The 24,190-nt window shown below is 46.1% G+C and overlaps 1 protein-coding gene and 1 non-coding gene across 2 annotated transcripts in view; both read left to right on the forward strand.

Annotated features, from left to right (window-relative positions):
• Nucleotides 1–24,190, forward strand: part of HS1BP3 (HCLS1 binding protein 3) — a 532,368-nt gene that overhangs the window by 276,217 nt on the left and 231,961 nt on the right. The window contains exon 4 of the mRNA XM_078647732.1: nt 1,076–1,292. Coding sequence (XP_078503858.1) covers nt 1,076–1,292 — 217 coding nt within the window. The remainder of the gene's footprint in view (nt 1–1,075; nt 1,293–24,190) is intronic.
• Nucleotides 7,284–7,365, forward strand: TRNAS-CGA (transfer RNA serine (anticodon CGA)). Its single transcript has one exon. It is a non-coding gene; the product is annotated as a tRNA-Ser (tRNA).

Below are 24,190 nucleotides of genomic sequence, written 5' to 3' on the forward strand. Positions count from 1 at the left end.
GCAGTTCTCGCATGCTCATCTGCATGGCCGACAAAAAAAGAATTCGCAATCACCCTCTCGCGCACATGCTGGAAAGTGCACTGGATCTCACAAACCAAGCCATTAATTAAAGCACATTTGGGCATACTTGGGTCTTCTTTGATTTAACATTTTTATTAATAATTTACGGGTGTGCCCACTTAATGAAATCAAGCACCTAAAGTGACTCCCAATATAGTGACATTAGGCGATGTGTCAGAGTGTCAAAAGCACAGGAATCAATGGAAAAGTAAGCCCCGGGCGGAGAACTCCGCTCCGCCCGCGGAGTGTGCGGAGATTTGCCTACTCCGCGTTCCGCGGAGAAGGGAAATCTCTGCCCACTCCGCGGGCGGAGCGGAGTTGGCCAGCACACACCACCACCCCCCTATTAACAAATTAATTCTGCATTAAGAAAAATTAAATTAAAAAACACTTACCTGTACCGCAGCGTCCCCAGGCTGACCTCCTCCTCTTCCTCGCCATCTGGGTAATCCTTTAGAAAACTGCGCATGCGCGCACGCCCACACATGCACATTTCTTGCGAGAAACTCCATGGACCTTTGCGTAGCTCCGCTACGCCCAGGGTTATGGAAAAGTAGCAGATAACAGCCAACAAAGCACACACCTTACAACAAACAATTGTGACTAGAACACCAGTCAACAGAAAGCATCCTGGACATTCACAATACGTAAAGCTTTATCTAGGTAACTTCTACATGGAAAAACACTCCAAAGACTGGTGTAAGCCAATGTATTCGTATGGTGCCTTAATAATGAAAGCCATACCTTTAAGAATTTAAGAAAACGCTTTTAACTATGCCACAGATAGAGAGAACCATTAAAGTTAGAAACACACAACACACTTTATATGAAAATAATCTCCTTGCAAAAAGAGAAATAGTGACAATTGGTTTGATAATTGATATTCTGTATGTAATTGTCAATGTTACATCAAGTATGCTCGCTCACAGGATTCTATCCTAACTTTTGGGTTAAAGCCACAATGAACTATAAATTGTTGCTTTGAGATGCTCTAAAGTGTATGCATGTGTTTCAGGAACCCAATCTACCAGTGCTGTTGATCCCAGGACTCAGAGCACAAGTGAAAGGCAGCAAGAAATCCCTGAAAGTGATTCTTTGGATTTTTTCAGCGAGGAAAGACCTTCAGATACATTTCCTGAGGCAATTACAAGACTAAAGGAAACCGCAAAAGAGGAACTGGAAGAAGAAGAGGAGGAGGAAGAAGAAATATTAGATCCTCTTGGGATCCTGAAGTAAGCTACAGTTCTCATTCTAGTGATGTTGAGAATTTGACCTTCATGGTTGCTATGCGAGTATAGATGTATACATTACTTAACTGTAGTTCCTCTTGGGCCACAAACCACCTTTATTTTCCATTTCAGAAGACAATATTTATACACTCTACTCCTAAGAACCATTGTGAAACAAGTATCAGGCAAACCTCTTCTCACAAATAGCATACAAATAAAAAAGGCAGTGAAGGGGTCGGGGAGGGGGTGATGAAATAATTTCATAAAATTATAAAATGGGTGTAATACATCTGTTTTATCCAATCTAGAGCAATTCGACTGTAAACAAAGCATAAACGTCCTGCATATGCGAAACTGTGAAACAGGGAGATTTCGGGCATTTCTGGATAGCCATTACTTGTTCCTAACTGCGTGAGACACACAGCACTGTATTTTTTACTTGTTTTTAACCTCTTCCGTGCTCATGACGAGCTCAGCGCGTCATGAGTCATGGTGCCGCTGTGCTCATGACCAGCTAAGCTCGTCATGACACGCGCAGCGCTCACAACACGGGGATAATCCCCCGCTGTGCTGAGCGTTCTATGAAAACGGGCGTGGTCATGACGAGCTGAGCTCATCATGAGCAAAGAGCCACCGTGCTGCTTGATGAGCTGAGCTCCTCACGAGCACCGCGGCGCTGTGCGTGACCCCCCTCCCCCCAGCACAGCGGGGGGATTAACCCTGCGGGGAAGGGGTTAAGCCTAATTGAATTTGAATTTGATTCTGACTATCGTGTATGCTTTTTAAAATGTGCAACTTGTATTTAAATTTCTCTACCTGCATTGATCTTGAAGCGGAGGGCGGGAGAGCTTGAGACAGTGACTGGGGAGCAGTGAAACCGGAAGTCACTGGAAGTAGCCCTGAGGGAGGGTCAGCAGTCTAGATGCCAAGCACAGGCGACTTTAAAAACGGGACTGTGGCGTGGAGAGCATAAGGATAGCCCTTTCTTGTTCGCTATCACGCTCTGGCTAAAACCAGACGCATAAAGAAAGTCAGAGCTTGGTGTTGCTACTTCTCTTATCTGGCGGCCTTTAGACCTTCGCCTCACTGACAACTATATGACATTTAGGAAGAAGCTGAAAACACAGGAATTCCCTAGGATGTAACTGCTGACGCCTCGCAGTTTATCGCTCGGGTTCCACCTGCTGATGGCTCTGGCATCTAATCATCTTCATTACAGGTTCTTAGCTCTCCTAGTGCCGTGATATTCCATGGGATGTGTGTTGCGCTCTATAAATACAATGCAATAAAATTTCTCCTTGGCAAAACTTGGACCACAGAGAACCAGTTTATGTGTTTCTCCCTGGACTTTATTTTCACAGGGAGAACCATACACAACTTATTACAAGATGGCCTCTGTGTTTGCTTAGGTGCTGCTTTTTTTTTTAACTGGAAGAAAAACCATTACAAGATGGCGACTGCACCAGTGCATGTATGTGTTTCAGCCGTCTTGTAATGATTTTTCTAAAAACTGAACCAAAACCATCAGAAGAAGGCCTCTTCACTGGCGTAACATTAGCCCCTGAAGCCCCATGCTCCATGGGGCCCCCTTGAAGACTGTGCACAGGGTGCAGGCCCCTGGCCTGAGAGCTCCTGACTGGGTTCAGGGTGTGGGGGGCCCCCTCCATGTACTTTGCAGGGGGGGGGGGCACTTCAAGTTTTGTTATGCTACTGGGCCTCTTGCATACATTCACACAATAGTGCGCACATGGCAGCCATTAACATAGCCAGTAGGTGTAATGGCTTTGGCCTTATGGCTTTACAAATGCCTGTGTACTTCCACTGTAGGTCAGATATTGTGGATTTGGCCAATAGTTCACTTCTGCATACCTCAGAATGAAAAATCTAAATCGCACAGCTCTACAAGTGACTAGCAATCATTCCTACAAGTCAAAATATTGAGCCGCCTAAGTTAGTTTCAGACTCGACAGCCGGTTAAGGATTAGTGAGAATTTATCTCACTAAGATCCAGTCTATGACCTTTAGGTTCCAAACCACTATTATACTGGCATAGTTATCACGAGTGTAGTGAGTACAGCGGCACAGCGCCCAGAGAGGCGAAGTCCTCACAGCACCCTAAGTAGGACTGTCTCTACCATCCAATCGGGAAATCTGCTTCCAGTAGAGCCCACAACACTCTTCGTACGAAGCTCTCTGAAAATAATAACATGTTCGATTACATTTATTCACCTTGTCTGGCAGATGATGGGCAATGAAATGCATCAGGTGCAATGTGACGCTCAAGTGATCAATGTAGTGTCTCTGGACCATACAAACAATGTTGTCCGCTAGCTTTTGGAAACCCTTCTATACTTAAAAAAAATATATGTAACAGCCCTTCAATGCAAAAAAGTAAAAAAATAAAAAAGCATTTGTTTTTATTTAAGCACTACTTCTGCATAGCTGTTGCAATGACTTGGCTAGCTTATTTTTTTTTTTAGGTCTAGCGCCTAGCAATACACTGCGCAGCAGTGTTCGAGCAGCGAGAGTCCTTTTGTCCGGGTTTTCAAAATGGACCTAGGAAATGCACACGCTTGTGCGTTTTAATTTCCTATGGTCCATTTTGATTGGGCTTGTAGTGCGTGTTGTTTTGTAACAGAACACGCAATAGGTCATAGGCGGTCGCGTACCTCCGCCCATGGCCTATTGGTGTCTGTTACGCGCACCAAAGCCCATATGTTTTCAATTATCGTGGCCAGACACGGCGCGATAATTGAAAACATATGCTTGGCAGTGGCGAGCGCGCGCGCGCACCACTCGCGGGCGTTTATTTATTTTTTACAATATCAGTGCTGCTTGTTGATTTTACAGTTTTCTGGCCGCCCTATCCTGACCTTGTTAATTTAAAAAGCTTATTGCTCAGCGGCAGAATATTTTCAGCCGTCAACTGTGTGAACCCGAAGTATTTTACTGGCCTGCCAGGGCTACGAGAACCGCAATGGAGCTGGCGTGGGCGAAGGGAAAAACACCTTTTGTAAATGTAAATGTTTTTGTACTTGTATAGCGCACAGCTACCCGCAGTGGGTTTCCCGGCGCTTGTACGAATACCGCAAGGGAACCCTTCCTGGCTTTCCCTGTGAAGTGTCCACTCCTGGGCACCCCCATGGTGCAGATCAGGCATCCCTCGCGTTGTGGGGGCCGTTGTGGAGACTAAGCAAGCTATTGCCCAGAGTTGCAGCGTGGGACCCATGATCAGAACAGGCACTGAGGCGAGTATATCCGGTCAGGGGAATTAATGAGCCCGAGACCAGCCGAGGCGGGAATCAAACCCTGGTCCCTGGCCAGAGCTCTGCATCGAGGTCTGCCCGCTCTAACCATTGAGCCACACTTCTCCACCTTGTAGAGGGAGCTTATCGAAGACCGGAGGCGAAGGGTCAGGAAAACTGCAGAGGCAAGAAAAACCGCCAAGAATCTGCATAGCTGTCTCAGAATAAATTGCATCTGTTTCCTTTCACCGTGCTTTTAAAATATTTGCAAAGAAACATAATATTCTACACCAGTGACCAATAGGGACAGCCCCGGGAGAGGCGTCACGTTCATTATTGCACTCTTCATGTGTTATCGATGCAGACTTGATTAATTGCTTGTGCGTGCAGCTGGCGGCGGCTGGTGATCTGTTTGTATCACAAGCACAAGGCCCTGCAGGAGGGACAAATACAAGCGCTTGTTTTGCTTCCTGCAGTAATTTAACCTTCTTCTTAGCTTGCATCCCTGCCTCTCTTTATCCTCCCCTCTCCTACCCCCCAGCCACACCATTCTACCTGGCCTCACCTGCTTCCCCCTCCCTTCCATTGATACCCCTCCCTTGTGCTCTGGTGATGTAAGACCACCCCCAGTCCCGCAAAACCCCAGCCACCCCCATTCTACCTGGCCTCACCCGCTTCCCCCTCCCTTCCAGTGTTATCCCTCCCTCTGGCTCTGATAATGTAAGAGACCCTCCCCCATTGTACCTGACCTCACCCGCTTCCCCCTCCCTTCCAGTGTTACCCCTCCCTCGTGCTCTGGTGACGTCAAAGCCCCCCTCTGCTGCGATCGCAGGGCCGGGCCCGCTTCCCAGGCTCACACCTCTGGCTCCCCGCAAGCTCGTGGCCTTGTCGCCTTCTGTTTATGACTATTGCCTCCTGCACTTTGAACTCACCACAGTAACTGTGAGTATGCGCAAGTGCCCGGGAGAGATGCTCGCGTGGGGAGGCGGCCCTTTGATCTTCACTGCACCCCCTGGAGCTGCGCGGGAGGGGGCAGGAGCAGGGACCGTAGGCTCAGGTCAGGCCTGAGGCTCAAACTTTCCCAGGGTGTCTGACCATGCAGTTGGGGGTGTGAGGACCGTGGGAATGAGACACTGTGCCTAAAAACACAATAGCAATTGTTCCCACTCGCAGCAGTCTTCATCGATCTGGAATATCACAGAACAAGCAATATTGGTAATACATCAGCATAATAACGGCTTTAAAACAATGCAGTTATCACATGTGCAAATGTCTGCAAGGTGAGGGGTTATTGCATGGGCATACCATGTGGGGGGGTGGAGCTGCTCGTGTTACGGAGGATTCTGACACAGAATCAACTCCCAGTATGAAGGACAGGCTGAGGATGTGGGGAGACCTTATATCAGGGAACATTTACACAAAAGTCATTACCTCTCTAATGGGGGTGGGGGAGCAGGCAAAGGTTGGGGGAATGTCACTGCCAGGGAAGATTTACATATGAGGCATTACCTAAAGGAATGGGCATGCAAGGCCTGTGGTGAGATGTCATTAGCAGAACATATCCAATGCAGACATTATCCAAAGCAGTGATACTCAGAGTAGGGCCGGGTAAGGGGGTGGGGGCGCCTGCGGCCCTCCTGACCTTCACATGATGTCCCCGGGTTCACAGCAGCACTGGGCTGCTGTTTACTTCAGTGAGCACTGACATTCAGCAAGATGTTAAATATATGGGGAAGCTTTTATTTACAACCTAACTGAACTTCAGTAAAATATTCTAATGGAGAACCCTGCAACATTTAACCACACACAATGCCCCACTCCCATCTTGCTATCATCAGTGCTGCCCTCCAGCTCACCACAGACCACACTTTGCGGCCCCCCCCAAAAAAAGTTTCAGAGTATCTATGGTCTAAGGGGTCAGATATATGCATGGTGTTGGGAGATGTTCCTCAAACACACAAAAGGTGATGGAAGTGTAAACAATGTCTAGAGCTGTAGATTGGTTCCAGTGATGTACCGCCCTCAGAGGCAAGGGTATGTCCATTTGTGGGTCCCATGTTCACCCTGCTACCGGAAGCAAGGTACACCCAACTTACAAGCCCCAATCAGGGCGAAACTGCCCTTGGGTTGCTTGTGTTCCGGTTCAAGGAGGATGTGGTCTGACACACACGCACGCACACACACACACACCCAACTACCGCAGGTACTGTAGCTAAAAAACAAATGTAGTCTAACAAAAACATTTACAGATATCAGTCAACACTGTTTTGCCTAGCTCAAACATATCCCAAAAATGCTGCAAGAAAATCTGCTGCATGATGCCACATATTAGCCTTTTCCTGCTGCATAATTTAGAGAGCCATGCTGCAAAAATGTGTTAGATCACTGGTAACGCGCTGAAGAGGGTTTAGGGGCTGTCAGTTTGGTGATGCAACCCATATTTCACAGGGATCTGTGAAAGATTGCCCATATCTCCTGAGCCACGTGGCAATACAACACATACAACAAAGGGCCAGTTGGGGCTGGGGAGGAATGTTTGCGTAGTTGCAGTGCCTGCGTGCATTCCACGTATACAGGACCTGTTACTATTGCCAAGCGCAGCGCATTGAATGCACATATATACATACAATTTCTCAGGTGATTTAACTATGCATAAATGAAAAATGAATACACACATGTCTAGCACATACATGCTCCGTCACGCGTTTTTTAGCGACTTGTTTTAAGAAACAAAGTTTTCCATACAGCTGCTGTGATGGCCAAGTGGTTAAGGCGTTGGACTCGAAATCCAATGGGGTTTCCCAATGCAGGTTCGAATCCTGCTTACAGCGTCTAGTTTTATATAAAAATATTTCGGGTGAGCCAGTGATTAGACACAGGGCAAACTGTATACAGTCCATCTCTATGCGTGTATATGAGAACTGCAATGGTTAATACGTCACTCATGCATGTACTTATTCTTCAATTCGTACGCTTCAAGGCATAGAATGTGACTCCGAAGGGTTAATGCTTAAAGTATAGATGTACATAAGCCCTGGGAGGCACCACAGGCCATAGTAGTGCGTCTGGGCTGCTGGGTTTACCCATGGGCTGTGAGCACACATTGGAGCGGCAGGGGCGTACCTATCAATAGTGCGGCGTGTGCACACACACACACACACACACACAACCACACACACACAGCCACACACAACCACACACACACAGCCACACACACACACAACCACACACACACACACACAACCACAGGCACACACACACACAACCACAGGCACACGCACCACCACACACACAACCACAAACACAACACACACAACCACAAACACAACACACACAACCACACACACAACCACAACCACACATACAACCACACCCAACCACACACACACACAACCACACCGTCAGTGCACACTTTCACCAGGCACAGACACCACCAGCCGTCAGTGCACGTTTTCACCAGACACACACCACCAGCCGTCAGTGTGTGGTAAATAAATAAACAATACCTCTCTTTTTGAATGCATAAATGAGTAACAGATAGCTCAATAAATAAGAGTCAAGATTCGAGGTAGTAGGAGTTTTGCAGGTTTAATACAGCATAAAGGACAGGAACAGGACAACCTGCACGGGAACAGAATGGTAAGCCCTGGCAGCGGTGCCAGGATCTGGACAAGAAGGCTAGGAAGGATAACTTTTTAATAACAGTACATGAGCATATATACATAGCGCAAGCACATAGCATTACATTGCAATAGGCGTAGCAGTGGGTGGAGCAATAGGCGTGACGCGTAGCAGTCGCGAAAGATAAGGGTGAAAAGAGGTGTAACAGGGCGTATACATAGACATGTGATGCAAACGTAACAGAATATGTCATGAATGGGGCGGAAACCATGGAGGGGGCTACCTGAGGAGCCGGGACCTCTAACCTGATGGTGCGCGCAAACTGGCAATGACGTATCACTAGGAGAAGCTGGGGGCTATGAACTCTGTGCTAGGAGCAGAGACTGAAGTCTGGAGAGTCAGGGCGACATGTACCTAAACCCTATCTAGTATCTGATGTTTAGGGAACATGTTGATATAAACTAGAAGTCAGGAGGGGAAAAGCTAACAGACTCTAAGACTGGAGCATGCATTATTCTACATGTAGTGCGTGATGAAGAATATTAAATGACCATTAAATGCAGTATTTCTCTTACATGGAGACGTAAAGGCTAGACAATGACGGAAACTATTGATGCGATTCAGTAGCTTTAGGAATGCAGAGAAGGAGGGCTGAACTGATAACTGGAATCATAACATACTCTTGGCAGACTCAGAGGCAGAGCCAGGCTGAACCGGGCACTGCGAGGCAGGAAGTAAGTGAAGGGTCGAGGATACAGGCGGGGGCTGTATCGCTCCTCAGCGAGGCTTCAGGAGACAGGAGCTGAATCTGGTGTCCGGGCCCTTTTGAGGCCTAGAAACGGGGACTTTACAATGGAATAACGTGCACACTGAGAAACGTGGCAACGTAGCTTTACATAGGCCTGATATTCGTAGTATTCACGAGAACTGGAAACTGGCATACTAGAGGTGGACACAACTATAATTGCGTCTTTAATCGAACATGGGGAATAACATATGCATATTAATCATGCACAGATAACATATGATGGAGGACGCGTAGGGACACAGAACATGGCAAAATTTACTTTTCCACATTCCCTCCTTGTCACTACGCTTCCTTCAGGAAACATCAATATTCATGATACCATCTATCATTTCATACAGTATCATTTGCTCGTCTCGAATTTTCTTGGAACGGGTTTTAGAACGGGGCTTGGGACTAGGAATACAAGAGGTAGCACAGATGCCGCAAATCGCAGGGCCACATTGTATACAGAGGCAGCAGCTAAATATGATCGCTACTGCAATACCTAGAAAGGACAAGACTTTCCATCCCCAGGCGGAAATTATATTCCAGAACCAACCGGACCATGTCCAGGTGCCTGGATTTTGGTGTAACAGATGGACAATTTTATGAAGTCTGGTTATAGCTGAATAAACAGACGGCGCGTTATTAGGAATGAAAATGCAGCAACTAGATCCGATGACTCTACAGGCCCCGCCCCTATCGGCCAATATGACGTCAAGGACGAGACGATTCTGGAGCACGACAATTCTCATAAAGGATTGTTCTTCGGTTAAATTACTTAGAGCAGAAGTAGTCTCAATTACTACTGCTTCGAGTGTTCTGGTTAATCTACGTATCAGTTTACTATTCACGACTGTACCTAAATAAGGGAAGACACCTTTATTGATATCTATATATTGTTCTAGAGCAGTTTCAGTATAATCGACAATCGGGAGGTTTCTCTTGTGTCTTATATGTACTAGGTGGGAATTCCTATGGTAGTCGGGTGGGGCTAGAAAAACAGGTGGCAGTAGGAAGGCAATGTAACAGGTTCCCTCCCAATCGAGGGGCAGACGAACATATGCGGTTTGACCACAAATAAAATAAGAATGACGTGAAGCTTTGAAAATAGATTTCCCACTGTCACTATACTTGACAATAGTAGTACAATCGCTATGTCCTACATGTACGGAACCATTATTTCGGACACATAATTCACCTTTGACTGGTAGTACTGAAATAGCAGGTAAGTCTGGAGTAGTATCAGACTGAACATTCAGGACCATGAAATTCGAAGAATAATTACCTAAATTGTACACTTCATTTTCTAGATCTGACCCTGTTCTGTGGGGAAGACCTTGCTTGTCTGGAAAACATGTACTGTTAAGAAAAGACATATCTGTTGAGGATGACGTTAACGTGGACCATGCTCCACACGAACCATTATGTGAAAAAGGGTAAGGAAAGAGTGGCAGAACTCCCTTCGGTGTCTGAAAAGGGGGGAGTCGACCACACACCCAACAATTAGTGGCATTGCTGGTCTGGTGTGAATAATGTAACATGCGGATGAAAGAATTATTTCGCATAGCGAGGCGGTAAGAGAGTTCATTCATGAGGAGGCAGATCACTAAACGTGTGCTCTACTGTAACATTAGAGGACTTATTTACATGAGAAACTGGGAAATACAGGTAAAATGCATAACTGGTGCAGGAAATCATAATGCTGAGAAATAATATGAAACATAGAAAAACGATACATCGGATTGAGTTTTGACTAACTCTCTCACTATGGGGATCTATTTTATACATGTCAGAAACAGTCTAACCGTTTCACCTAGGGGAGGACTTAGACAATCAAACTGGCTGACTTATTTTACTAGACCTTAATTTGAGCTTATACTCCTGCTGTGGAGTTTTCTCTAACAGGGAGGGTGCAGTATCATTGTTCTTTGCGGGACAGTCCTTGAGAATAGTACTTTGGTAATCCTTCAAATCCTGGGAAATGTTCTTTGAGACGGGTTTCAGTCCATAAAATTTTTTAATATGCGAAAGATGCACCCAGCCTTTGCGTCCCTCCAACTTCACGGCTGTACGGGTGGCGAGGAGGACCTGTCGGGGCTCCTTCCAGCGTGGCTCCAGCGGACTTGAGCGGTCAAAATTGCGAACCAAGACCATGGATCCGGGAACGATTTCATGCGGTGCCACCTCGGTATTTTCTGGAAATGTGGCGGCAACCTGTGAACGACAAGAGTTGAGGGCAGACATCAAGGAAGCTAGGTAATCTGTCAGCATATTACTTGAAACATCGGTAATACTTCGGGGTCTGGGTGTACCCCACATGTTAGGGGGGCGGCCGAAAACGACCTCATACGGGGACAGACCTGATCTGGAATGTGCGACCATGCGCATATAGAACAAAGCGACTGGCAGAGCTACTAGCCAGTCCACACCTTTCTCCTTACATACTTTGGCGATGCGGATTTTCAGGGTCTGGTTATGTCTCTCTACGAGACCTGCTGCTTCAGGATGGCGTACACAATGGAACTTCCACTGGTATCCTAACAAAAGGGAAACGTGCTTCATTAACTCTGATGATAATGGCTGGCCGTTATCAGAATATACGACCCTAGGGAGTCCGTAACGGGGGAAGAATTCACGAACCAACTGCTTGGCAGTGGTCGTGGCTGTGTAATCTGGGACTGGATATGCTTCTGTCCACCTGGACAAAGCGCATATAACTACAAGGACATACTTGAAACCTCGACATCGCTCCATCTGAATATAATCCATCTGGAGGACTTCAAAAGGGTGGTCAGGAGGTTGGAATCCCCCTTGTTCCACCGGGACACTTTTACCTGGATTAAACTGACAACATATCATACAGGTACGGACTTTCTGCTTGGCTGCAGCTCGTAAATGCTTGTTGAACCAAATGTTCTGGATACTGTCTAACATAGCTTTTTCTCCTAAATGTGCTGGACTATGTGCAGTATTGATAATGACTTGAACCATAGAGTCGGGGAGAAACCATGTGGCTTTTCCCTTCGTCACCCATCCTTGATCTGTCTGGACCCCTCCTTGTTCGGACCATTTCTTGATTTCTTCGGGAGTAGCATGTAACTGGATATCTATGACATCTTGAGTAGGGTCCTTAACTGTCATACATGTAGTCGGATCTGGAGTGTGTGTCATGTTAGCTGGAATGTCTGGAGTCTGTGCTGTAAGTTTGGCTGTACGATCTGCTAGATCATTACCCTGGGAAATAATGTCAGTAACTTTCGTATGTGCTTTGCATTTCATGATAGCAATGGATGTCGGTAAATGTATTGCATCTAACAGAGCTTGAATAAGGAGACCATGCTGAATCTTGGTTCCATGAGAAGTCATGAAACCTCTCTCCTGCCAGAGCACTCCAAAGTCGTGTACGACTCCAAATGCGTAGCGTGAATCTGTGTAAACATTAACTTTCCGGTTCTTAGCGTGTATGCAGGCTTGTGTCAGAGCAACTAGCTCTGCTGCTTGAGCGGACAGGGTGTCAATACGGTGTGTCTCAATAACTTCGGTGTCGGTAGTCACTGCATACGCGGCGACTAGTTCTCCTGTACTTGTTCTCATACATGAACCATCCACATAAAGTGTCAGGTCGGGATCTGGTAATGGAATATCTGTCAGATCTTGTCTTGGCTTGGTCGTGATGTTGACTACTTCCACACAGTCGTGTGTGGCAGAATTCGTAGTAACTGACGGTAACAGTGTAGCAGGATTTAGGACGTTGCAGCGTCTGATTTCTATGTGTGGCTGGAACAGTGTCAATTCATAACCTGTTAAACGTGCAATTGTCAAGTGCTGGGTTTGTGTTCGGTTTAAAAGAACTTCCACGGAGTGTGGAACTTGTACTGTCAAGGAGTGTCCTAATACTATGGAATCACTTTGTCTGATAGCTAGTACTGTGGCTGCAACTGACTTGAGGCACGCAGGCAGAGCCTGGGCTACAGGATCTAATGTGCTCGAAAAATAAGCACATGGCTTGTATTGTCCTGCTTGATCTTGTGTGAGAACAGATAATGCTGTACCTTCACGTTCTGTGACGAAAAGTGTAAAAGGCTTACTGTAGTTTGGTGTAGCTAGAACTGGAGCTTGGCATAAAGCTTTCTTTAACTCATTGAAGCTAAGTGTATGTTCAGATGTCCAAGGGAGGACAGTCGGTACGGCTGCCTCCTGTGTCGTTAACTGTATCAGTGGCTTGGCTAGAAATGCATACTGAGGAATCCATTGTCGGCAATAAGAAGTAAGGCCGATAAAAGCACGTACCTCCTTCTGGGTCTTGGGCTGAGGAAGACTCGCTATTAACTGGATACGGTCTGGTGTCAACTGCCTACCCCTCTTGGACAGTAAGTGTCCTAAGTATACCACTTGCTGGACACAGAATTGAAGCTTCGGAGGGGACACCTTGTGCCCCATCTCGGCTAGGAAATACAGAACCGTCAGTGACGCTCGCTCGCAGTCACGTTCAGAACGGGCTGTGATCAGTAGATCATCGACATACTGGAGCAGGGCAGTGTCAGTTGGCATGTGAACATTATCAAGCTGTCTCTTAAGTGCTTGACTGTAAATACTAGGACTTTCTGTGAAACCTTGAGGAGCTCGTGTGAACATATAGCTCCTTCCATTTAAACAAAATCCGAAAAGAAACTGGCTGTCTGGATGAATGGGAACACTGAAAAATGCGTTCTTGAGGTCGATTACAGTAAAGAACGTGGCTTCGGAATCAATGGCTGTCAATAGGGAAGAGATATCTGGAACGACTGGGTACTGAGGAATAATACATTTATTAAGTTCTCGTAGGTCAATCACTAATCGATATACTGGGGGTGCATTTGGATCAGTCCGTTTCAAGACTGGAATGATCGGAGAATTGCATACATTGGAGTCAGTTTCTACAACTACTCCTTGAGCGATGAGCTCGTCAATAATTTTGGATAAGGCTGCTACAGCCTCAGGTGGCAATCTGTACTGTCTGATTCGTGGTAACACTACACCTGGCTTGAGAGTCACACGATGGGGTGTGATTTGCATGTACCCTACATCAGTTGGACCTTGCGCCCATAAATGCTGCGGAACATTAGACAATCTGGGATCAAAATCTCGTAATACATAGTGACCCTTAAAGTCACGTAGGAACAGACGTATTCCCTCTGGGGAACAGCATATAACTGCACCTAATTCTTTCAGTGTTTTAATGCCTAATAGAATTTCTGGACATGACTTAGTAAGTAACAGATCAGTAGTACGGGACAATGGACCTACTTCTAGAGTAACTGGCTTTGATATTTCATTTACGATAGGTTTTCCTGAAAATCCAAGGGAAACATTTCTTGAGCCTGAGAGCGGAGCCCCTGGAACTTCGGCGTGGCTAATTGTGGTCCTACTTGCCCCTGTATCAATCAAAAACTTTCTGTCTTTCCCTAATACTTGACTGTGAACATAGGGACCTTCTTGATCTACAGGTATCTCGATGAGAGGCAAGCCTACCTCCCTCTCTAGGCTGTTTCATGAATACGGTTGATACTCTGGATACTCGGACTGTGCATACTGGTACATCTGCTGTGTAACATGCTGTGTTGCAGCGATGGGCTGCGGTGCTGTAACTGTCTGTGGTGCATTCTGTGGCTGAGGAATCTGTGAAACTTGTTCTTGTCTAGGCGGACGTGGTCTTTCTTTAGTCTTACCAGTAGCTATGTTGTGTTTCAGAACTGCACACTCGTTTATAAAATGACCTGGCTGTTTACAATAATTGCAGTTCCCTTTAACGGGAGCTGCAGGATGACTGGCTTGATTCGGACCCCTCTTCTGGCTGTCTTGTGGAATAGATTGTGCAACTAGTACTTTCATTTTCGTGTCTTTCATACGCTTTTTTTGCGCCATAACTCGATGGCATCTTTCTGTGACTGTCTGGCTTTCTTTTTCCATAATGCCTCTTCTACTCTCATGATGCACTCGGCATCCCACGTACCTGATACGGGCCACCTATACTTTTCCTCTAACTCTTTGGTATACTCTACCCATAAATCTAGATATAATATGGCACTTATGCCATGCTTCTGATACATAAAATGACCTGGACTGTCCCTAGGCGGAACTGGAACTGCTGCTTCCAGCAGACCCTTTCTAGTTTTTAACTGACGTAACTTAGAAAACAAGGGCATGACTGGACTGTAATCTAGACACAATACAATACACAATGAACACGATACTTATTCCCCATTCATACCACGACATTAAAATACATGAAGAACATTTAAAATAACAGTTCGAACAGAATACTACCTGGAATACGGAACACAGAATACATGAATTTTCTCGAGAACAGAACTGACTGGAACAGAAACTAGATGCACTGCTGAAACAGTACGAAACTTACCGGTCTCATAAAGAGACACGTCAGGACCCGCATCCACCGAAGTGGACACTTCGTTTGTGGGTCTGTGTACCACCAACCCACGGACCAGAGTCAATCAGATTGACCCTGTCTAAATACTACCCCAGTAACGGTACTCACCGGGCAGCAAGAACGGAAGGCCTCTGACTGGACTGGACTGCTACGACGACGGACGACGAACTTCGGACTTCAGTTACGGGTGGACCTCCGGATACCTCGGACCTTGGACTCTCGGCTTGGGCTCTGGTCGGGACTCGCCGCGTTCCTCCACCGTCTCGTCTGGATGCTGGACCGCCTCCTCCGTCTCCTCCGTGGGCCTGAGGGATACTTGAAGCAGAAATATCTGCCGGTGCGCAGAAGAGTTCCGTCACGACTGCAGAGGGTCAGGGGGTCGGTGTGGCTTCACCGACGCGTGGGGAAAGGGCAAGTCCCTATTCGGGCGCCATTATGTGGTAAATAAATAAATAATACCTCTCTTTTTGAATGCATAAATGAGTAACAGATAGCTCAATAAATAAGAGTCAAGATTCGAGGTAGTAGGAGTTTTGCAGGTTTAATACAGCATAAAGGACAGGAACAGGACAACCTGCACGGGAACAGAATGGTAAGCCCTGGCAGCGCTGCCAGGATCTGGACAAGAAGGCTAGGAAGGATAACTTTTTAATAACAGTACATGAGCATATATACATAGCGCAAGCACATAGCATTACATTGCAATAGGCGTAGCAGTGGGTGGAGCAATAGGCGTGACGCGTAGCAGTCGCGAAAGATAAGGGTGAAAAGAGGTGTAACAGGGCGTATACATAGACATGTGATGCAAACGTAACAGAATATGTCATGAATGGGGCGGAAACCATGGAGGGGGCTACCTGAGGAGCCGGGACCTCTAACCTGATGGTGCGCGCAAACTGGCAATGACGTATCACTAGGAGAAGCTGGGGGCTATGAACTCTGTGCTAGGAGCAGAGACTGAAGTCTGGAGAGTCAGGGCGACATGTACCTAAACCCTATCTAGTATCTGATGTTTAGGGAACATGTTGATATAAACTAGAAGTCAGGAGGGGAAAAGCTAACAGACTCTAAGACTGGAGCATGCATTATTCTACATGTAGTGCGTGATGAAGAATATTAAATGACCATTAAATGCAGTATTTCTCTTACATGGAGACGTAAAGGCTAGACAATGACGGAAACTATTGATGTGATTCAGTAGCTTTAGGAATGCACATAAGGAGGGCTGAACTGATAACTGGAATCATAACATACTCTTGGCAGACTCAGAGGCAGAGCCAGGCTGAACCGGGCACTGCGAGGCAGGAAGTAAGTGAAGGGTCGAGGATACAGGCGGGGGCTGTATCGCTCCTCAGCGAGGCTTCAGGAGACAGGAGCTGAATCTGGTGTCCGGGCCCTTTTGAGGCCTAGAAACGGGGACTTTACAATGGAATAACGTGCACACTGAGAAACGTGGCAACGTAGCTTTACATAGGCCTGATATTCGTAGTATTCACGAGAACTGGAAACTGGCATACTAGAGGTGGACACAACTATAATTGCGTCTTTAATCGAACATGGGGAATAACATATGCATATTAATCATGCACAGATAACATATGATGGAGGACGCGTAGGGACACAGAACATGGCAAAATTTACTTTTCCACAAGTGCACACTTTCATCAGACACACACCACCAGCTGTCAGTGCACGCTTTCACCAGGCACACACACCACCAGCCGTCAGTGCATGCTTCCACCACGCACACACACCACCAGACGGCAGTGCACACTTCCACCAGGCACACACACCACCAGCCATCACTGCACATAAATTGTTAACGCATCCACAATTAACTATTGTAGCAATCGGATTATAGCGCACTTTACTTTTAAACATATTCATCTAAAGCGCAGTATGCCACCAATGCTATAAAAATAAATACACATATTTTTTGGCCTACAATTTATAGACTTTTGTTGCAATTGGTGTTGCAATATTTAGCAATGCCAATAGCTCAAACTTAATTAATGCGAGACCTATTGCATTGTAAATGCTTGCCTTTTTTTGGAGGGAGGGGTGACTGGTGAGGTTGGTGTCAAAGAATGAAGCAAATCCATACTTATATAATAAAGAGAGAGCCCAAACCTTTGAGGCGGGTAATCTCAGTAACCACAGCACCAATCACAACACCCAATACAGCGTTGGAAAGGGCAGTTGCAGAAGAAGGACATAGGCTATGCAGACGCCCACCATATACATTTAGAAGGTAAAAGAACCGTGCCAGCAAAGTAGTCCCTTGTGGGCATGTCTGCGTTGTGCTGTGGGCGTGTGCTGGGGCGTGACAAACGCTGGGGGCGTGTGGTACGTTCCGCCCTTCATGCCATGTCTCATATCGTGTGCTGTGGGCGTGTGCTGGGGGCGCGGCATTACGAACACGTGTGGTACGTTCCGCCCTTCATACCATGTCTTATATCCTGTGCTGGGGGCGTGGGTGTGTGCGGGGTGCGGCATTACGGAAAAAAAAAACCGAGCGTACATTCCAGCTCCGGGTGTGCTTGCCCCGCGCTCCCAGTGCCGTGCACCTGCTTTACTGTATGTAGGTCAGGCATGGCACTATTCCCAAGGGCCGGAAGGAGCCAAACAGGGGCCATTGGGCAGGAAACCTAATCTCACCTTATCGTCCGGTGACGCCTGATGCGCACACTGGAGATTTACCACTTCTGTTGCGCACAGGCCTCGCGCGACGCACATCCGGAAACAAGACCCACCTCCACGGAAATAGCAATGAAAGGCCTATCCCTCCCCCGGTAAGTACATTGATTTTCAACTTAATGTGTGTCACGTACTGCTGGCTGCGCTCCGCTTTTGTTTTTACTGAAGCCTTTATCATTCGTATTGCAATTTTAGCACCGTTTGTTTTCAAAAGAACCTTCTTTGCTGCTAAAACTCCTACCTTGCGCCGCAAGACTCTCGCTCTGACCCCGATCCACCACAGCTGTTGGCTGCTTGAGTGGCGGGTGGACCGGTAGAGCGTGACACACCCCCCCCTGACTCATCATACAGGCTGCACAGAAAGGGCTGTAACCCAGGGATGCGCGATTTCAACTTAATGTGCGTCGCCAACTGCTGGCGCTCCACTTTTGTGTTTGTTTTTACTGAAGCCTTTATCATTTTTATTGCAATTTTAGCACCGTTTGTTTTAAAACGCGCCGAAGACAAGCCAAAGACCTGCCCGTCTGCGCCCGTCCGCGCCAGAACGGGCAAAGGTCTATGGCGAGTCCTGATGTTTCTCGACATTCCCCTGCTGCAAAGATAATCACCTATACTTCCAAGGTATTGCGCCGGCTAAATGCTCCCCCTCCTCCTGATGCTTCCTGTATGGTCCATTTGGAGGTTGAGGGCCCCTTCTCATGTCGTTTTTGCTACACCCAATTCTCTTGTGATCAGACATTGACCCATGACACTTTGCGGCACGATTCTGGGACATTCTCACCATCATTAACCACAGAGACCACCCTGTCAGGAAGAAAAAATCTGTTATGTAACATCAGGTCCCTCTCCAAACATACTGCGGAGGTCTGGGACATGATTGCTTCTAATCTACCTGAGCTGTGTTTTCTCACAGAAACTTGGCTCAAGCCTCACTGTACCCCTGCCATTACTCTTGCTATTCCGGACAATTACAAAATATTGAGACTGGACCGCCCGGTGAAAACTGGCGGTGGCATTGCTGTGGTGTATAAAGAGGATTTGAGAGCCACGATTTTGGAGGAACTTAGCTCCCCCGATATGGAAATCCTTATTTTCAAAATACAATCAGCTTCGAAAGAGAGCTACAAAGGTGCCCTAGTCTATAGGCCACCAGGTCCATATAAACAATTTAGTAATAATTTAGTGGAATTACTTGCCCCTTATATTGCTGATAACGATGAGTTCACATTAGTTGGGGACTTTAATGTCCACTGTGAGAAAACGGATTGTGGTGATGCCCAGTCACTAATAACCAACTTATCAAGTCTAGGTTTACTGATGAAAAACAGTGGCCCTACTCACCAGGCTGGCCACACTTTAGACCTAGTCTTCTCCAATGTTCAGGCGACATTATGCCCACCTGCTACTCAGGTGAGTTGGACTGATCATTTTATCGTGGAATTTACCACACCTCGTCGAGAACCTAGTCTAGCATACTCCAGCACCCTGCCTTGCACTCGCAGACAGTGGCACAAAGTTAATGTGTCCACTTTTTTAGAAAATTTTACTTCTCCCGTCTTTCGGCCTTCGGATGATATTGAAGTAGCTCTCAAGAAATTCGGAGACGAAATAAAGACAACCATTGATAAAATTGCCCCTTTAAAATGTTTTAAACCTAGGCCAGTACAAAAGCATGCAGTCTGGTTCTCTGCCCATTTACGAACTCTTAAACAAGGAGCCAGGAAACTGGAGAAAAAGTGGCGAACTTCCCATCTCCTTGAAGATAAAGAAAGATATTGGGCTACCCTATCTTCTTATCATAAAGCAATAAGGGGTGCACGGAAAGCACACATTGCTATTCAAATACAGGAGGCTGGGAACTCACCTAGAGTTCTCTTTCAGATAGTGCAGACGTTGGCTAAACCGTCAGCATGTGAAGCCCCTGATATATCATCTCAAAAACTGTGTGACGAAGTTTCCTGTTTTTTTACCAACAAAATTGATAAAATCTATGATAAGATCTTATGTACCAATCTATCTAGACCCCTCAAGGAGACATTTCACTCAGATCCCATGAATCCCATCGGGGACACGCAATCCCTGGACAGCTTCCCCCCTATTTCATGTCTAGAAACCTCTGCCCTCTTAAAACGAATTAAGAGTGGAAGTCCAGAGGATGCTATTCCTGCTAAGCTCATGCCTATTTTGGAAGAACATTTAAGCCCCCTGGTTACAGAACTAGTTAACCTATCACTCACTTCAGGCACTGTCCCCAAGGAATGGAAGCGAGCACTCGTCAGACCAACCAGAAAAAATACCACCATACCTTGGTCTGACTTGAGTAATTTAAGGCCCATCTCTCTGCTACCTTTCCTGGGGAAAGTTATAGAAAAACATATTAACAAACACCTGTCCAGCCACATTGAACAAGTGCAAGCCCTTGATGAATCCCAATCAGGATTCCGCCCAGATATAGCACTGAATCCACCTTGCTGTCTGTCACCGATGACCTCCACGCCTACCAGGACAAGGGTTTCTCTGTCATACTTGTTCTGTTAGATCTATCGGCAGCGTTCGACACCGTGTCACATTCCATCTTGACTCAACGGTTGTCGAACGCTGGCCTGAAGAACAAAGCCAGCGTATAGCCTGCGTAGACTCCAAACCATCCAGAACCAGGCGGCCAGGCTGATATACGGCCTTCCACGCTATCACCACTCCACCCCCCTTCTAAAAGAGCTTCACTGGCTACCCGTGAAACAACGCTCCCTCTTCAAGATAGGATGCATGGTTTTTCAGGCCCGCCAGGGCACTGCCCCCGCCTTCATCGCCTCACTAATTAAACCCTATGTCCCCGCTAGAAATCTTCGGTCTTCCTCCAAATCTCTTCTTCAGATCCCCCGCTTCTCACGCAAAAAATGGGGCGGTTCTAACTTCTCAACTCTGGCTCCTATCTTCTGGAACTCACTTCCAGACAACCTCCGTTCTGCTATTCAGTATCTCTCTTTCCGTAGAGACCTGAAAACGTTCCTCTTCAGCCAGGCTTTCCCCGCCTAATACTTATTCCACCCTTCCTTGGTCTTTCTCCCTCAGTTCTGAACCTCCAGCGCCAAGAAACCGCAAGGTGTACGCCGCGCTCTACAAGTGTTTTAAATTAGAAATTAGAAAGCCCTAGATTGGATAAGGAGTTTCCTAACAGATCGCACCCAGACAGTCACCATGGGTGCATTTCGCTCAGCGGAAACCGAGATCTCTAAGGGGGTGCCACAAGGCTCATGCCTGAGCCCGACGCTCTTCAATATCTATGTGGCACCCCTGGCAGGAGTGCTGCGCAGATACGGGTTTGTTCCCGTATCCTACGCAGATGACACACAGCTCCTGTTTCCTTTTAGAACTCTTTCCGCTGAGGTTAGGAACTCCTTCTCATCTGGCATGGAGGAAGTGGCCAATTGGATGTCCAACAACTACCTCCAATGTAACGTCAGCAAGACTGAGATCATGCTATTTGGGGAAGCTAAGATACTTTGGACCCCTGATTGGTGGCCAACAGAGCTGGGAGCAGTCCCTGAACCCAAACAGGTCGTGAAGAATCTTGGAATTCGACTTGATCACGACCTGTCCTTAAAACAACATGTCACCTACATTTCAGGGATATGCTTCTACACCATTGGTTTACTCCGAAAAAAATTTCCACTCTTACCCAACTCAACAAGAAAGATTCTGGTTCAGGCACTTATCCTGAGCCGGATTGATTACTGTAATGGGTTGTTACTCTCTGTCAATGAAGGGCTATTGGATAAATTGCAGGTTGTGCAGAACACGGCGGCTCGCCTGGTCCTGAATGCCCCCCCAAGAACTGCATCCAAACCCCTCTTTAAGCAATTACATTGGCTTAATGTTAGACAAAGGGCAAAATTCAAGATATGCTGCCTAATCCACAAATGCTTGAATGGACTAGGACCCGCCTACCTGGAAAGGAAATTTAGACCATACGTCCCTTTACGGTCCCTTAGATCAAGCAACAACTTTCTTCTTGTGGTGCCGCATATCAAAAAAGTTAGACATGGAGGAAGAGCCCTGTCAACTATGGGCCCCAAGATGTGGAACAAGCTTCCGTTGGCCCTAAGGTTATGCAAAGAGCATTTAACCTTCCGAAAACAGCTAAAAACTATTCTGTTTAAAAACGAAATTTAATCGTCTTCCACTGTGTAGTTGCTAATTTATTGGGCATGAAGCGCAGAGATACTCCTTACGGAGTGATTCTAGCGCTATATAAACTAATAAATAAATTGCTGGCACGGCGGGCCACATCTCCAGCAACATACTCATATTGTTTCACCACCCTTTTGAAAAATGCGCAGGTCCCTCTCATTGATGGCCAGCACCGAGATACACTTTTAGACGCACCTCCCGCCAGAAGTTCTATAGAGGGTGCTCACATATTAGGATTTAGGCATTTGTTATGGTCATTATTATTGGGCAATATTTCGTGTTCTGGGGGCGTGCCCAATGGGTGCGACAATCGGCCGGCAGCAATTCATACCCGGACAACGTCGGGACGGGCTGCTAGTGAAGTTATAAAAAGCCAGAAACAACCTTTCTAGAAGAGTGTAAAATAGCCCTGTAGAACCCAAATAACTTCATCCAATAAATAATGTATGATGAAACCTCGTGTAAGGGGAGCAGGGACGCGCATCCTCAGATGTTTTCCCAAAAACTAATTTCGAACTTGGGAAAGAAAAGGGTTTCTAATAACCCCCAGGTTGCTTTAATGCTCTCTATATCAAAGCCAAAAGCTATCATTTTGTTTCTAAATGTGGAGCAATTTTAAATTGAATTTAGGAATAAGCCGTTTCTTTAACGACTGTTTCTTTGTTTTTCTGCAATTGATTGCCCGCATAATTTAAGAGACATTCTCCATTTATTTAGCTGAAGTTGGTCACGCGCTTTCTTTCATCACAATGACCTTGATGTGATTAATAGCCGACCCTGTGTTTTTGGAGAGGAAAAACGAAGCCCTGCCAGGTGTATTGCTGCTTTGGGTTTCCTTAATTTATTTAAAATCTAAGTAGGAAAGAATGTCGGACGCCAAGACAAGCTTTGCTTTCCTGTTTTGTATAATGTGGTCCGCATTCTTTGTCTGGCTGTGCTGCACATTTCTGAGCGCCAGGGTGAAGGGCCGTCCACTCCATTGTCGGAGGAGGAATTGAGGAGGGGGAGACAGGATGAGCCAGTACACTAAGGCATTTGTGAGGATGTAAAGTAGCACTAGTTCACACACGCTTATTTGTATCTCAATTATTTATTATTTTTTTCAAAAATGTTATAACGATCAAACAAACAATACCAAGGGTATATTATGAGATATGAAAAAAAGAGAAATGAAAAAAAGTTCCATACACAGACAATTATTGTATATGGCAATATAAAAAAATATTACAAGACAACAAAGTAATGCATGTGAACAAATTATAGAAAACAAGTGTAAACCCAGTAGCAGCAAATGTGCAGTATATAAACAAAGTCATCATGATCCTACAAAATAACCCCATATTTGATTAATTTGAACCAAAGTGTCATTTGATTTATAAATCACTTTATAATGCCTTTGTGACTTGGTCCCAAAACACCTAACTAGCATTGGCAATGCCAATAGGTCAGGCTTTATAAGAATGCATGGTAATGTGAAGCATTATGACTAAATCGCATGGGAATGGATATGTATATTTGTGGAAGTGAAGAATTGTAAGATAATATTGGTGCGTGTTAAAAGGCCATGTGACAGTTGCATGGCCAAGCAAGACCTAAACATCCATGTGGGTTAATGACTGTGCTCCTCCCATTTGTGATGCTGCCAGAGAAAAACACCATACATTATCTAATCTAAGACACGTTATTAGCATTACAATGTTATGGATGTGCCCCTGAAAGTTCAAGCTCAGGCAGCTGGATAAATTAACTAATTAATCCTAGTTGTGTGGAGGGCAAGCACTTTTTTGTGGTGAACACCCTTCTTCCCAGTCAAAACATGTACTCCTGGCTCCCAACATGTCCCTCTCTATAGCTGCTCACGTAAATGTCTGGCGACCGCTGCACTGGCAAGCCAGACCATAAAAATGGGAATTCAAGCAATATTCAT

The sequence above is a fragment of the Lissotriton helveticus genome, chromosome 6, assembly GCF_964261635.1.
Source record: "Lissotriton helveticus chromosome 6, aLisHel1.1, whole genome shotgun sequence".
NCBI lineage: Eukaryota > Metazoa > Chordata > Amphibia > Caudata > Salamandridae > Lissotriton > Lissotriton helveticus.